The sequence below is a fragment of the Saccostrea echinata genome, unplaced genomic scaffold (genome assembly GCF_033153115.1).
Source record: "Saccostrea echinata isolate AGI-Se365-2 ecotype Australia unplaced genomic scaffold, CSIRO_AGI_Sech_v1 ptg000017l, whole genome shotgun sequence".
NCBI classification, from domain to species: domain Eukaryota; kingdom Metazoa; phylum Mollusca; class Bivalvia; order Ostreida; family Ostreidae; genus Saccostrea; species Saccostrea echinata.
This window is the reverse complement of record NW_026889766.1, coordinates 5174478-5192074: the sequence shown is the minus strand read 5'-3', so window position 1 is coordinate 5192074 and position 17597 is coordinate 5174478. Positions and strand designations below refer to the sequence as shown.

Below are 17597 nucleotides of genomic sequence, written 5' to 3'. Positions count from 1 at the left end.
TTTTTATGTTAATTAAAGGTCACAGAAAATCAAAAGCTGACCATGTGAGCCTTTATATTGGAATTTTTTAAAATTTCTATTTTAGAATGAAAAATCCAATTTTTTTTAAATTTAGAATTAAGAAATATGAGAGAAGAAGTTTTTATCAAGAAAAAAAATTACATAAGCTATTACCCTGAACTTTTGTAAATGTACTTATCAATCGTAAGTTCACTTTGCGACACCCAGGTCAACTAATCGTGGACTAATTATAGAAGTAAAAAACATAATTCAGTATGAATGACAAAACAATGATAAAAAAGGTTACCTCTCATGATCTCATATCATTTGACACAAAACTACGATGTACTTTTGAAAGTTTAACTCAAACATTTGACATACTACAGGCTTTTATCAAAGCTATTGCATATCAAATGCCAGTCCGCCGAAACATGGCTGAAATATTGCCGACTCGGCGCTAAACAATAGACAATCAATCATAATGCCCTTTAACAAATATTTTACAGAGAATGGATTATTACTAAAATATTCTGTATCGAACCACCACAATTCCCTTAGTATCAATATAGATACATGTAACACTGGACACAAAATATTCAGTATTGCAGAAATTAAAATAAGGCCACAAAAAATCAATTATGATTTAATTTTTGAATTAATTATTGAATGTAGATGCCTCTCTACACAATAAATTATATACTTGTCAGGAAAAATTTTCAAACTTTGTTAAATGTTAACAGCAAAGAACATATATATACTGCATAGCAGGTATTTTCTTTTGTTGGCTATTTTTTGGAGTAATTTTTGAGATTCTGTTAAACTTGCCAAAAATAAAATCCAAAAATTTAAGTTCAAAACTTGTCATCTGTGCAAAACATGTGAACACATGAACAAAAATAAGGCCAAACTCTGAAATCATACCAAGTGGTGCCTTCTCAATTCATCTAAACAGAACATGTTGATATGTCATGTCTAAAAAAATATAATGTAACAGTTCAGCAGACAGGATACAGTCACGCTCTTTTGAATTCATACCAGACACGTGACGTAACAGAAGCTCTTCCTGTTGTAACAAGGTGTAATTCTACGGTTGTAAAATGGGGGTCACTCGATTCTTGTGGCAAATATCTCTACCACAGTGTCACAGTATAATCGCGTCAGGTCGTTATATAATGGTTTCCAACCCCGTGATCCACACTCCAGCAGTTCCAGAAGAGTACAGCGCCCTCTAGCTATCAGTCTGTAACAGTTAGGATTACAAATAAATTCAATGGCATCTGCATGGAAAGATACAGTCATGTATATTTCAAATATATCTACTTTTAAGTTATTTTAGTTTGTTTCATCATAAGTAGGCTTTCAAAACTTGGATACCTTTTTCTTGTTTGTGTTCTGTTTGTGTTGTTGGGCTATTTTCGCAATCTTGCCATGCCAAAATTATTCATTTGAAATGGGCTGTCAAGTTCTTGTCAGCACAGAGTTAAAATACTTAATTTGAATTATTTTTAAAAGGAAATTAAAAATATAAATCACAAAAGTTTGCATAGTTTCAATATGTTTAATTGTGAATGATTTTTTTTTTTTTTTTTTTTTTGAAATCAGAAAATGCACAAAACATCTAATAAAATATGTTGTTTCATGTATAAGTATTTTACATACTTTTTAATGACTGAAAATATTGATAAAATTTACAGATTTTTTTCTACCTTTTTATAGCTTACAATTACGTATTTTTCCTTGATATCATAAATATTGATCAAATCAATAGGTACAGCAAATCCTGTGCTTGCTTGATTTCAGCTTCTATGCAAAGGTAAGCAATTCCCGAATTGTATTATGAAATATGTGGAGATAACGAACAGTATTCAAGCTCAAAAGTCCATTAAACAATACAAAATAGGAGCAGAGCAAACACGGACCTCTAAGCATCAGAGGTGGGATCAGGTGACATGGAGAAGTGAGCATACCCTGCCGACCGGTCACACCCGCCGTGTGCTCCTTGTCATGATCGGGAAATAACGGAAAAATCCGTCGACAATTCAGTGTGTAAATAATGGCCTAACAATTAGTATGAAAAACGACAGTCAGCATTTGACTCAATGATAAATTGTATTTGGAATATAATGTATTATATTATGACAGCCAATAAATATATTTATCTGCTCGAACTAATATTAGTATTTACTTAATCTTAGAGCTGACATGAATTCTTAAAATCGCAACATTTGCTTCAATGTACGACTTGTTTCATACCAACTATTCCGCCATATTTCTTTCAGATACCTTGTCTTATTGTAACGATATATACCCCAGTGCCCTCGTTCCACTTGAGTGTATTTTTGGTTTGGCTATCGATGCGTGCACATCTCCGATAGTAAAGTATTTGGGAACACATGAATTGATGAAAACAATTTAAAACCAGATCAGATAAAAACAGTGATAACGATAATTATGAATAATTATCGATAATTATGAATAATTATCGTTTTGAATAATATAAATGCAAGTTTGGAAGAAAAAAATTGTTGCGCGCGTTTTTTTTAAAAGGCATACCAATATATGCACAATAAACGTGAAATATTACACAGTAAAACTCGTACAAACAATTTGCAATAATCTATCGTAAGAATGGAACAAACCACCAGCGTATTTCCTATGCATGTCCACATGCATCCAAATGCAATTGATGCATATCGAGTCTGATTACACGTCGAACACTGTATACTTATTCATACCTGGAAATGACCACTGTACCCGTTCGAAGATGTGCACATGCCGAATAATTTACACCTTGTATTCCATTCATTGAAATATGCATCACAAAAAGTAATAATCTCCATAAATACTCAACAGTAAACACGTTGTCACTTCATCGTACAGCCTAGCACTCGAATACACTTAGTCCGTGCTGATCAGATTTTGGTTAGGCAAAATATCAAAAGTTAAAAAGGAATTAGTATTTGCGGGACTGGGTAAAAAGTAAGAAATCACTAAAAAAAAAAAGTCTGATTGCTAATTATCTAAAAACTTAACTGAGTAATTTGGTGTAAAAAATGATTTAGAACACGACATGAGAGCATTTAACCAGAACACAAATTAACAAATATACACACACGTGGAGCGGGGGGGATATACTCCCTTTTCTCAGAGTGTCTTTCAGGAACGTAGCATCTTAGAAATAATTGACACTTTACCTGAAAAATCTTTGACAAGCAAAAAAAAAATTGATAATAAAAATTATAATAATAATGAAATCAACAAATAAAAAAATAAATAGCATAAAAAAAAAGTTAAAAAATCCTATTTTGTGGGCGGGGCCACTTTTTCGAGGATTTGAGTATAGTGCAACAAAAAGTGGAGGAGATAGCCTTTGGGTGTGTTTTTCATACTAAACAGTAAAACATTATGCTCGGAAAAAAAGGGGGCATCCAACACCCACGCGTTCTAGATTCCTATCTTTAAGGTTGATTTTGGAGGGATTTTTATTTTCGGACTAGCTGGCTCCCCCACCCCCCTCATCCAACATTATTGTACACTGTACTCAAATATTTTTCTGCCGAAAATGATAGTATGAATGGAATCTGTCCCTCCCCTGACTACGGATTTTTTATATGCCTGTTTTCCTTCTTCACTTCCTCCAATTTTTAAGTCCCTAAAGTTTTTCTTTTGCTTGTCAATCATTTTACTGCCCCCTCCCCCAACCCCCACTCGCTCCCCCTTGCATTCATACATTTTGAGAAACGGTGCTACGTTCCTGTTTTATATGCATGTATAGAAAGTCTTTCAAGATTGGGGAGTTTCCGCAGGCAGTCTAAAATTTGGTACTTATTCAATTTCTTGTACTTTGAGAAAATTTTAAATCTCAAAATCTTACTTGAAACCTAAACCGCAAGATTATGGATAAATATTTTTTGCATTTTTAATACAAGTATTCTCTCTCTCTCTCTCTCTTTCTCTCTCTCTCGCATGTGTAAGCATCCGCACATGTAAGAGCAATAATGCATATCAAATCCGATATAGTAAAAATCTTGGGAAATGATAGTCTTTATAAGGGCAGATCAAGAAATTTTTCTGGGACAGGGTGGATCAAATCTGCTAAAAAATTGTCTCCTTTTATGACAGCCAAAACAATAGGCCCATGGGCTACAACGCTCACCTGAGTAACATTGGCCTTGCTGTTTTCACCTGATCCCCCCCCGTAGTACTTATTGTGGCCCCGCCCTACCCTTGGGGGTCATGCTTTGAACAATTTAGAATCTACACTGCCCCAGGATCCTTCCACTTAAGTTTCAGCTTTTCTGGCCCAGTGGTTCTTGAGAAAACGATTTTTAAAGATTTTTTCTACATATTTCAATGAAAAACTTGGATTCCCTATTGTAAGTTTATAAATTAATATGCTTCATTTTCTAGATATATATTTACATAAAATAATTTCTAGACATATATTTACATAAAATAGTGTCACAGAAAAAGTTGCATGCTGAAACACGAAAGCTATTTATGTTCATAGAAAGTTTTATGCCCATTTCATTTTATGCTTATTGGGACAAATGAGATAACTCTAATTTTTCATTGAAGTATTTGAACAGCCACGGATATGATTGAGTATGCAATTTGAATTGGTATCAGCACCATATTGGCACTGTAAAGAATTTTTTTTTCTTAAACTTAAAATACTAAACTTTATTCAACTGTTATTTAATGATAAATGAATGATATTTTCAACTTCAGTTCTGTGTTTTACTGGTTACTTTATATTAAATCACAAATAGCAGCTCTTAGTTCCAGCCATGCAGAAAAATGGGCATGAAATGGTTCTTACAGAGTATTATAATACAGACATTTAAATACCTTACACAAACTAGGACGAAAAATACATGACAGGTACATAACGCAGTTATATGGGTCATGTGACCTAAAAACACCAGTTGTGTTAGATTTCAGTTACTAAGAGGGACCGCCATTTACCCCTTTGTTGACAGGTAATAATTATGTATAGAATTATTTTGAATTCTAGACTTTTTTCCTTTTAACTCATAATTTACTCTGATATCTATATATCTTTTGAAATATTTTGTAATCGAGGTATTGCGTTAAATGTTAAGTATTTATGTTCCTACAAATGAATGTGTCTGACAGTCAAAGAATCATAACAGACCTGTTAGATCAATGGTCAGTGATACACGATTTCATATTCATTTGAATTCATAAACCAAAAAAGAGAAACTTTTAATACTATTGTGGGAAATCAATAAATCTCAGAACTTTTATGTTCAGATACAATCCTAATTGAACCGTTGAAAACAAAGTCTTGGCTGATTAGCGAGTAGCATAAAGTTTGAAGCTTGTTTGTTCGTACAAATTATTAACATTTTGCTGTAGTTAATACGTACTAAAAAAATCTGATTTTATGCCTTTAAAATTGATACCTTTGAAGTAATTATGTTCTTCTGTCATTTTGACATAAGACACTTGCTTATATAAATATAGACTTGATATCCATTATTGAGAGAGAAGTAAACCAGGTTAAGAAAAAGCGGGGAAAAGATTATCTCACAATTTTCTCTATTCATAAATCAAGTATTAATGATGTTCATACAAGTATTATTCAACAAAAAATCATAATTTTAATATTTTCAGATTCAAATACTCATCATGGACACCCGTACTACTGCACAGGATGTGATGCGATGTGATCTGTGTGAGACTGCTGTGGTACAGATGCACTGCGATACATGTCTCGCCAACGTGTGCAAGTCATGTGTGGGAGAACACATCTCAAAAAATGAATCCAAGGATCACAAAGTGGTTAAATTTCAATCTAGGAAAACCACCCCCCTCTACCCTGGATGTGCCTCCCATGAAGAAGAACAATGTGAGATGTACTGTAGACATTGTGACATTCCTGTCTGTCACACTTGCCTGGCATCTGATCAACATCTTAGTCACAAGCTCTCAAAAATTTTGCATGTTGTGGGTGAAAAGAAAGATTTCATAAGGAAAGAGCAAAATGAATTAAATGAAACAATTTATCCAACATACCAGGACATAGAAGCTGATGTGCAAAACAGAATGAGTCGGTTAGAGACGGAATATGGAGTTCTCTCAACGCCATAACAAAACATGGTGAGGATTGGCACAGAAAAATTGACAAACTTGTCAGGAAGCTTAAAACTCAAGCTGATGAAATGAAGACCTCACAGTTACAAACTTTACAGAAACATCTGGATGAGGTTAACAAGAAAATTGTTGCCATTAAATTCGAAATCGATTCACTTGAAATTGCTGCAGACACTAATGACATTTCAATAGCATTCAGTGTAAAATCCAATGTAGAAAAATATAAGAAACTTCCACACAAGCTTGTTCTCTCAGTACCTACATTTCTTCCAGGGACAATTCAAGGGGAAGAACTTAGTAAATTATTTGGAGCTTTATCATCAATTTCTCTAAAATCAGAGGAGAATGGATACAGTATACAGAGAACACAAAGATTATTAGAAGTTGAATCGAGGAAATATTGCCTCAGGCTACCCTGGAAATGTTGCCCCAGGCTTCCATAGAAATGGTTTCTTCCCTGGAAATATGAAATCAGGCATTCCTGGAAATATGGCTTCAGGCTTCCCTGGAAATGTTGCCCCAGGCTTACCTGGAAATATGCCTCCATTCTTCCCTGGAAACGTTGTCACAGGCTTCAATGGAAATATGACCTCAGGTTTCTATGGAAATGTCGCCACAGGCTTCAATAGAAATTTGGCGCAAGGTTACCCTAGAAAGGTTGCTTCAAGTTACCCTCGAAATGTTGATTTAAGCTACACTGGAAATATTGCATCAGGATACCCTGGACTTATTGCCTGTTTGAGAAATGAAAAGATTTGGATAAGTGGGTATAGCCGCTCCATGACACTCTACAGTATAAAACAGGGCTTACCAATCAAGACAATAACAACAAAGTCAGGAAACAGACCAGCAGACATAGCAGTGAAAAGTAGTGGAGATCTTATTTACACTGATTACTCAGATAGAACCGTGAACATTGTGAAGAGTGAGAACATGGAGGAGGTGTTAAGACTACAGTTTTCGAACTGGAAACCTCACGGTGTCTGTAGTGCCTCCTCTGGTGACCTTCTGGTTATCATCGAAAGTGATGAAAACAAACAATCAAGAGTTGTCAGAATCTCTGCCTCCACAGAGAAACAATCTATACAGTTTGATGATGAGAGTAAACCTCTTTACTCATGCGGTGCTTCTGATAAATACATATGTGAGAACAGAAACCTTGATATCTGTGTGGCTGACTGTGGAGCTAAAGCAATAGTGGTGGTCAATCAAGCCGGGAAACTAAGGTTTAGATATAATGGACATATTCCTAACCCACAGAATATACCATTCAATCCAAGAGGAATCACTAGAGACAGCCAGAGTCATATTCTGACAAGTGACGATAACAATCACTGTGTTCACATCATAAATGAGGATGGTCAGTTCCTACATTACATAGGCTGTGAGAAACGTGTTACATTATGTGGGTTGTGTACAGATACAGAGGACAATTTGTTCCTTTTTGGTTACGGACATCCCTCATTCATGTTAGAGTCTTGTGTGTTGAAAATAAAATACTTAGATTAAAATCGATGCATATACATATTGTACCTGACACACTTAAACATAAAGAGTGAGGAAAACTACTTTAAACAAATGTACTTCTTTTTTTTTTGTTTTAGTTTAGGTGAAATTATTTATTTACTAATAAAAGCATCAAGTATCTATGGAATATAGGGTGGTAACAAAACTGAGTACATTGGTGGCCATTTTGAATTTTGTGTGTAAACTAATTAAGCTAATTAAAAAAAAACTACTTACCTCTCTTCTAAGTTGACTTATTTTTCGTGATATAATCCTTTGATCTGATAACCAACTGAAGTTGGCGAGGAATTGAGGAATATAAGTTCTGTATGTACATTAAAGGAATTGAAAGCCAGGCATGCTGACGTACTGCTTTCAGATCATCAACTGTATTTATATTCATCATATGTCTTTTTACTTGATTTTTTAAGATAAGCCAAATATTTTCACAAATATTGACATCAGGAAATTGAGCAGGCCATGGTAGGGTTGAAATGTTGTTATTTTCGTTTCAGGCTTTAGTCATTCTGGAGGAATGAGGTGGAGCATTGTCATCCTGAAACATATATGGTTTGTTTCTGAAATATTTGGCTATAACTGGCCACAGTTTCTCATCTTACACATTTAAATTTCTCGCTGTCCATATTTCCGTCTGCGAAAGTTTATAATCCCTGGCCATGGTAAGTTATACAACCTCACACCATTACTTTCAAGTTCCTGTTAGTATGGCCAATACACTCGGGAAGATACTTCTCTCGTTTTGTTCTCCAGACTTTAACAACCCTACTTTCAATGTTAACTTACTTCTGGTCCAAGAAACTCGACGTACTCTGTTTATTTGTTTGACTCCCAACTTCTTGGCTATAGTTCGCTTTTTTCAGATTAAAGTTATGAATAGTTTTCTGATAAGTCATCTTTGAATGTAGTGAATTCTTCAGTAATATCTAGCGGAGTTGATGTCCGGTTCCTGCGAATGATGTAATTAAGTGTCCGACAATTCCAATTGTCCATTTTTCAGATCGGTGGCGATTTTCAATAGACCCGCTGTCCAGATACCGCTCCAAAAACCTACAGATTGTTGCTGGAATTTTTTTTTTCAATAACATAGAATGCACTTTACCGGTACGGTCGCCATTTTGATTCTAGATCCGTGCGTGAGGTGGCCCGGCTTTAAAACTTAGCAACGTATCAACTATAATGTTTGTTAGGAAGCGAAAAAAAAATAAACGTGTGTTTTCGCAATATTAAGCGGGGATTATGTAGCGGCAGCCCCCAATATATGAGTGAATATATGATTAAACTTACCTTAGTCGTCAAATAAGTCTGAGCTAGCATTTAGCTGGTCTGCGTTGTTGTAAAAAAGCCAATGGTTGTTCTTTTGCAGGTGTAAATACGTTTGATGAGGGAAAGGAAGTAGGTAAATTTATCGTCTACGTCTTTCAAATATTTCTTTCTTAATCAATATTCAATTAAATAACTTTCGTAATGCTGTTTCTGTGTTCCGATTTTGGGTACAAACTTTTTTTATTGCGTTCCATGTAGATTCATTAAAGTTCGTACAGGTTCGAGTGTCTTTATTTTCAAATTCTGTAGAATGATCGACAGTTAGATGACCGTATCCCTCCGATTTCAAACTAGAATATGCTTTCCAATAGTCTGATAAAATAATGGTTCCAGGTTCTACAAATTTCTTTATTATAGGAATCGGGGTGTTTTTTCCCCCAGTTCTTCGAAGAAGCACTTTTTGGACTCCCTTTCAATCCCACCAAACACCCAAACACCATCCACTTTCTTACTACAATGGTACTTTCTCTTGCCAAATTTACTCCCGTCTATCTCCACGTTTTTAATGGTCCACCAATCCTCTCACTGTCCTGTTTTGAAATGCAGAGACAAACCTCTCTTGCAAAGTTTTTCCAGTCTACAATGGTTTGGTCACTTCTAATCTTGCAATAATAATTCTTGCAACAAAATCCCCGGGTAGTTCGTATACCCAGTAGTATGTTAATTTAATTGTCTGCTCTAGGAGTAAATGGCTTCCGGAAAACCAGGATCCCTCTGTTACTGACTTTTTTTGTTACGCTGTCTATTGCTACACCTCAAAACAACACCATCCTTGATTGGTCCTCCACTACCTACCTACCTACCTACCTAGTCCTTGTTGCACCCGGAGGCACATAGGGCAAGGACTAGGGATTTCCAATCTTCTTTGTTCTTATCTATCCTCTCCACCTCATGTAAGATTCCCGTCCTTCAGTTCTTTTTCAACTATCCGCCTCCATGTTGTTTTTTGGTCAGACTTTCCTCCTTTTCCCTTCTGGGGTCCATCTTAGTGCCACCCTTATGATATCGTTTGTTGATTTTCTTAAGACATGGCCAATCCCTCTCCATCTGTATTTTCTTAGAAATATCCCCATATCAGTTGTTTTTGTTGTTTCATGTAGATTTTTGTTGGTAATTTTTGCTGGCCAAAATATCCTCAAGATCTTCCTGAGGCACCCATTATGGAAACTTGATAGTTTGTTTATATCACTTTCTGTCATCCCCCAGCATTCAGCACCATACATTAAGACAGATGGTACACAGCTATTATACAGCTTGATCTTAGTGTGTCTGCTGATGTTGTTTGACTCTCATATATTCTTAAGTTTGACAAAGGATCCTCCGCCTTTATTTAATCTTGCTATTATATCCTTGTCAGCACCGCCATCTGATGTCACTTATTTCCACTAATTTAACATTTCCATCAATGCAAGAGTCATGTTTCCAAATAAAATTTCCAAGAAGTCAAAAAATTTGCAACCAATCGATTAAAATCCCCGTTCATAGCATATCTCATACAAATCGTAAACAAAAGGCATAGTACTACAATCAGCTGATTCACTGCTTACATTTAGCCCAACCATCAAACTCCAAATTAACGTCACTTACCTTGACCAATCGCAGCATTGAAATAAATTACGTGCTTAACAATGTCATGACTTTGGAATGTGGCTGACGGAATGAGAGCAAATGGTTTGTTTTGAAAGTGATTTCAGTTTTAATTAATAACTTCGTTAATTAAACGAAGTTTATTTACAGAAAAAATGATGAGGAATTCATAAAATAGGATATTTTTGCATTGCATTGCCTTTTTAGCGAAATCGTCACGCTAACGCGTGACTCTCTAATAGAGAAAGAGCACGTGCTATTTCTTGTTATTTGTACGTACCGGTAAAGTGCAGTTGTCCCCTTGTACCCCTTAACACTGAAGAGCTGACACAGTCGTACCAAAATCATTCTTTTAAATGACAATAACAACTATTGAGTTGTTATTGTATGTATCGAATACTTTATTTGCATAAACTCTACTTCGGCAATCAGAAATCAAAATAGCGGAAAATTTACTCACTTTTATCATCATCCTGTACAAGTCAAATCAATGTTACAAAGAATGAACCTTTATTTCTTATTTTGTACCATAAATGGGTGTGTGATAGTACATATTGTCGTTTTGAACATATTGTCGTCTGCGACATTATGCACATGTACCTACCCTCACTGCACAGATTGTCGTCCATCGGTACATATTGTCGCTGCCTAAAAAGTTAAACATGTACATATTGTAGCACACATTATGTGCCTTACTCTCACTGTACATATTGTCGCCCCACAGATATTGTTGCTTAAAGCTGACATGAACTCTTCAATATGTGAATTTTTCATCCTTGTACGACTTATTTCATTCCCGTTCTCTTTTTTCCGTCAATTTCCTTCAGATTCGCTCACTTATTCTACAGGCTACATAATCCCTGATACCTTTGTTACACTTGAGTCATTTTCTAGCCTGGCTGTCGACATGTACAAACCGTTCTGGAACACGCCATGAACTCACCGAAAACATCAACTCCGATAAAGCAGTTTTGGAACATGCAATAAACCTAACAATCCTACCAAAACTAGGAATTTTATTGAAAACTGGAAAGGAGTATATAAATTTTGAATAATTTAGATGTAATGCATAAAAATCAAAACGCTAAATGCATGTTTGATATACATATATATTTAAACAATAAAGAAGAAAAGGCTACCACATGCATGTATTTTTTTTCAAATAACACGGTACTGTTGAGCTTTATGCATGCTACACATTATAAGCACATATTATGCAACTTACGCATTCAAGTAATACATGCATGCATGCCGAGAAAACGCGTCGAACGCTTTAAACTAATTTGCCTGAAATACTGCTATCGCTACAGGGATGTACACATGTCGAAAGAATTACTTCCTATTTTCGTTTTATTGAAACATGAATCACAAAAGAAATAACTCCATTTGTAACTCAACGGTAAACACGTTGTCACTAGCACTTGAACACACGTGGTTCCTGCCGATCATCATTTTTGGTCAGGGAAAATATCGAAGGTGGAAATGACGCTGGTATTTGCCTGATTAGACAATCTAGTCACGCAAATAAAAACATTTCAGAAATCGAACTAACTGTGTAAATATGTTTATGCATGTGGCTTCATTACATCGAATTTATTACATAAACATACATTCTTGTTACGGATCTTTACATCTTTAAAGAAAATGAAAAGGGGGGGGGGTGGAATATGTAGAATACATTTTTCAATATATTTTAAACAAACGTCGTAAAAAAGGTAGGATTTTTCTTAATCAAATATATTTAAATACGTGCATTGAACTGGCCTCAGCTATTTTAGATATAAAACTAATATATCTTATATTTACACACGCTGATCAAGACAGATTTTCAAATCAGGGCCCTTTTAGACGTCACAAATTACAAGCACAATTGACACAATTACCAACAAGCACAGACATAATTATGTGTATATAAAATAATCCACAGTACATTTTTTTGTATATATTGAATTTAAGTACACTATTAGTATTATTATATGAAAGTAATATTGATAATTGAAATAGTTCTACCGCGTACCCAAATGTAAAGTGGGGTGATTCTTGATTTCTTTTTTGTGATGCTTATTTCAATAAATGGAATACAGGGTGTAAATCACTCGGCGTGTGCATATCTTCGAACGGGTACAATGGTCTTTTTCCAGGTATGAATAAGTTTACAGTGTTCGACGTGTTCTCTCGATATGCATCAACTGTTTTCAGCTGGTTTTTGAATGCATATTGACGTGCATAGCAAATACGCTAGTTGTTTGTTCCATTCTTACGACAGATTATTGCAAATTGTTTGTATGAGTTTTACTGTGTATTATTTCAAGTTTATGTTTATTGTGCATATATATATATTGGTATGCTTTTAAAAAAGACGCGCAACTATGTTTTTTTTTCTTCCAAACTTGCATTTATATTATTCAAACCGATAACTATTCATAATTATCGTTTTGACTGTTTTTATCTGTTCTGGTTTTAAAATATTTTCATCAATCCATGTGTTCCCAAACACTTTACTATCGGAGATGTGCATGCGTCGATATCCAAACCAAAAAATTCACTCAAGTGTAACGAGGACACTGGGGTATATATCGTTACAATAAGACAAGGTATCTGAAAGAAATATGGCGGAATAGTTGATATGAAACAAGTCGTACATTGATGCAAATATTGCGTTTTTAAGAATTCATGTCAGCTTTAATGATATTTTTGTTGTTTTTTGATAGTTTTGTGAATGTAATTGGTGTGTAAATAATACTGACGTGTCTCGTATGCTATTCCATTCAGGGTGATTATGACTGTAAATTTTGTCGTCCTTTACTTATTTTCGCCGGCGACAATTTGTACCTTCTCTCACTCCGCATATTGTCGTCCATCAGTACATGTCGCATGACAATGCATGGCAATGCTTCCATATCAATTTCAATATTTTTTTATGACTAATCACTGTTTCTGAGAAATTTTTTTTAAAGAAATCGCCTATATAAGGCTACGTAAAACTTTGATCGCCCATTGTGGCTCCATCCTGGGCCCGGAGTTTATCATTTTAAGATAGTTTAATTTAAACTACCTGAGGATGCTTCCATATAAACATCACAAATCCCTGGCTTACTGCTATTCTCAGTTGTGGATCCAGAAATTTCAGAACAGGGAGGTAATGTGGTTGACAAGCAAAAAAAATCATTTGTATGTGAAGGTTTGTTACTGTATATTGAGTAAAGTAAATATAGTATAAATATATAAGTAAATTATATATTAGCGAAATTTTATCTGTGAATTATATTAAATATATACAATTTAACAAACAGAATTTACAAAAGCAAAAAAAAAAAAATTAAAAATTAAATCAACAGGGGTTGGTGGGGATGTGCGTCGGTGCTAGATCCGCCTTTAGTTTTTAAGATTTTTTAAGGTATTCTGTATATATTCCTACATGTATGTATTCCTATGTAAAATTTTGTTCAGCGACTATAGCCCCACCCTACTCACAGGGGTCATGATGTGATCAAAATTGATTTTGTTTTTGTTTGTTTGTTTCTTGTTTTAACAACTCTCTCAAGAATTTTCACTCATATTGAGACGCCAACATTTGCTGGTTGAATACTACAGCTTGAGACCTATACTAGGCACTCAGGGCCATTGAGCATTGAGGGATCTTTTTCATGTAAACACCTACATGATTGAACATACACTACGTAATGAAGCTTTTACATGAAATATATGGAGATAACGAACAGTATTCAAGATCAAAAGTCCATTAAACAATACAAAATAGGAGCAGAGCAAACACGGACCTCCAAAACATCAGAGGTGGGATCAGGTGCCATTGAGGAGTGAGCATCCCTTGCCGACCGGTCACACCCGCCGTGTGCTCCTTGTCATGATCGGGAAATAACGGAAAAATCCGTCGACAATTCAGTGTGTCTAACAATTAGTATGAAAAATGTTAGTCAGCATTTGACTTAGCGATAGGTTGTATTTGCTGACAAGGTCATTGTATCGACCATAGAACATACGAAATGATGACTTTAAACGAGACAGCTGATATTCTTGTTTCATCAACTTGTTTGTCAATAATTTACCTCGTTTTAGAAATTGTACATACGTAGAGCATGATCTTGCGTATCGAATCAACTGAGAGATATATACCCTGTATACAGGTGATGAAGGTATATTGCTGCATAAGTAAGGGAAGTTGACAATTGAAAAGTTAAAGTCATCACGTTTATCATAAAGCTTGGTTGTTAGATTACCATTAACGTCTTTTTCAAGTAAAATATCCAAATATGAAACAGATGTGTCAGACTCTGTGGTATCTTTTATCTCAAGCTCACCAGGATATATCGTATCGACATAAGAATGGAAATAACCATTGTTAATTGACAATACGTCGTCAATATATCTAAATGCTGAGTTGAAGGCCACAGCATGTCTTCTAATCCAGTAGTTCCTGAGAAGACTTTAAAAGAAATATTTTCCTATATGTTCTAAGAAAAACTTTGATCACCTATTGTAGCCGCATCCTTGCCACGAGGGATATAATCTGGATAAAACTGAATCTACTTTTTATAATAAAGCTTTCACATAAGTATCAACTTTTCTGAAACAACGGTTTTTGAAAAGATTTTTAAAAGAAGACACTAACGTTTCACTTATTCTTGAATACTTCTCTTGAAAAAGAGCATCATAACCCTTCATTTGAACACACTTAAATCCCCTTTATCCACGGATGCTTTGTGGCACGTTTGGTTATAAATGGCCCAGTAGTTCTTGAGAGGAAACTGAAAACGTGAAAGTTTACAAAAGGACTAAATGGACTGAAAGTCTAGCTGTTTGTCTGTCTGTCTGTATATATGTGTGTATCATCTCTTTCTCTCTCTCTCTTCACGACCTTAGTAAATATTCTTCAATGCAATATATCGACGACAAAATGTGCAGATGTTCACGGTACATATTGTCGCCAACGACAAAACTCATTTCTTTCAACGAAGCAAAATACTAAGGCGTTATTGGGAATTTGAAACGATGTAACAATTCTTAATTTGAATGAGTAACGGTTGGATTTTTTTTTCGTTCTGTGCTATTTTACTGAAGATATGACTTCAAACATTATTTGATGTCTTCATTGTATATTACGAAATTTTGTCCTCCTCCGTGATCCGATTTTCGAATTTTTTTAAGTACATGTATAAGTAAGTTTGGCATCAATCACGATATTTTATAATTTTTAACACACGTCATTTGAATTCATTGTTGAAATATTTCTGCCAAATTTTAAAAAAATATGACGGTAGTCCGCGATCTCTCCGAACAACCCCCGTAGTTCTGATAGTGACAAACTTTTGCAATATTTCTGTCCACACAAAAGGCGTGAAGGACAAAATAAGGTGACCAGTAAGTAATAATGACAGGGGTGGATGTTGATAGGAAGATAGGACTTGCTACAACAAATTTTAAGATACACTTAAAATCGCTCATTGTATATGTGCTCAATAGGTAACGTGCTCTGAACTAGTTTCAATGACGTTCTTCAAATAAATGTACATACATCCAATGAAGATTTTCTTGATTACAGTAAAACCTGCCTAATCAGGTCACCACTTGTTCCAAAGAAATTGGCCGGATTAGTCAACATTCCTGATTAGGCAACACTTTAAACGATTGAAATTGCTAAGAGTGACTTGAAGTTATCATCATTAGACAAGATTTCGGAATACACAACATCCGGATACAAGTTTCACTGACTACTTCTTTATTTAAATAGTGAACGCCGGCTAGAACCCGTTTTTAAGACCACCTGCATATATTTCTTATGCAGTGTGCTTTTCAATCAATGAAACACATGTACACATTGGCGTACATATCAAAAATACAGTATATGATATGAACCTACTTTATGTGATTATTTATAAAGACAAAAATATAAACAATAAAATGTCTTCCTTTGTTAGATGGCGAATTAAGGGTTTCGAAATTCAATTCCACAAGTAACAAAGCATTTTATTTTTTAAATAAATAATCAATCCTAAATTTTTGCTATTTCATAGCTACCAAGTTTTCTGTTCAATGACAATGGAATTTGACAAGATCATAACGATTATGTTACATTTTCTCATTTTCAAAATGTTCAAACCATTATAATGCTCTATCAGATATATTCAAGAGCACGACTTCAATATACTTATGTAACATTGAAAACTGATTATAGCTGTACCTCAAACGTATTTTTCACCTTTAAAGCTTAAAGCAGCGTATGCAAAAAAAAAAAAGAAAAAAGAAAAAAAAACTTGAAGAATTGTCAAATTTTATAAGAATTTATTTTTGAAAAATAAGAGTTAAATGAGTATCCTTTAGTTCAAGTTATGAAAAATACAAAATATGCAACTTCAACAATGCTTAAATTGTCAAACAAAAACTTTGCATTTTCTTCACTTCTCTTCCATATTGTTGAATAAAGAAGTATAATTATACACTTTGTGCCAAATAACAAATCATATTTGATGAAAGTGAAAGTAAACTGTCTCTTCTTTAAGTTTGTGAAAACTGGTCATTTCAAAGCACAAATTCTATAGAAGTAGTAAAAATTTTCCAGGATAAATGAATAAAAAATATATTCATTTGCTTACAAGGTACTGTACAAGGTACTGTATATGACTGAGGCAGGATATTCCAAATTGTGTTCTGATACCTATAAATGTTGGGAGTGAATAAAAAATCTAGTTCCCCTTTACAAGTCCTGCCTGGTTTAGGGATATGTTCCTTACAGGTATAATTACTAGAACCATTATTTAGTAAATATTTATAAGTGTTGTTTTTTCTGGGTCATTCATTTTTAGAGCCTGGACTTACCATTATTATTTGAAGTTCAACTCTAGAGTGTTGATAAGTTCATTTAGGGTGATGTAGCTCATTTACCTTACATTTTTCCAACTCATTGGCCGTCACGATAGCTCAGTCGGTAGAGCGCTCGCTCCGTGATCGGAAGGCCGTACGTGAGTTCGAATCTCGGCCGCGACTGACCTAAAAAAATTAGTAGCAACTATTCCTTCGCCATG

The 17597-nt window shown here is 34.7% G+C and overlaps 2 protein-coding genes across 2 annotated transcripts in view; one reads left to right on the top strand and one right to left on the bottom strand.

The window, feature by feature from the left end:
• Window positions 1–1070: 1070 nt before the first annotated feature.
• LOC133189349 (CBP80/20-dependent translation initiation factor-like) overlaps window positions 1071–17597 on the bottom strand; it is a 30245-nt gene continuing 13718 nt past the window's right edge. The window contains exon 5 of the mRNA XM_061324743.1: window positions 1071–1240. Coding sequence (XP_061180727.1) covers window positions 1105–1240 — 136 coding nt within the window. The 3' untranslated portion in view covers window positions 1071–1104. The remainder of the gene's footprint in view (window positions 1241–17597) is intronic.
• Window positions 1639–7629, top strand: LOC133189184 (uncharacterized). The gene is made up of 2 exons (XM_061324593.1): window positions 1639–1646; window positions 7146–7629. Exons 1-2 carry the CDS (start codon window positions 1639–1641, stop codon window positions 7627–7629), a joined length of 492 nt encoding a protein of 163 aa, XP_061180577.1.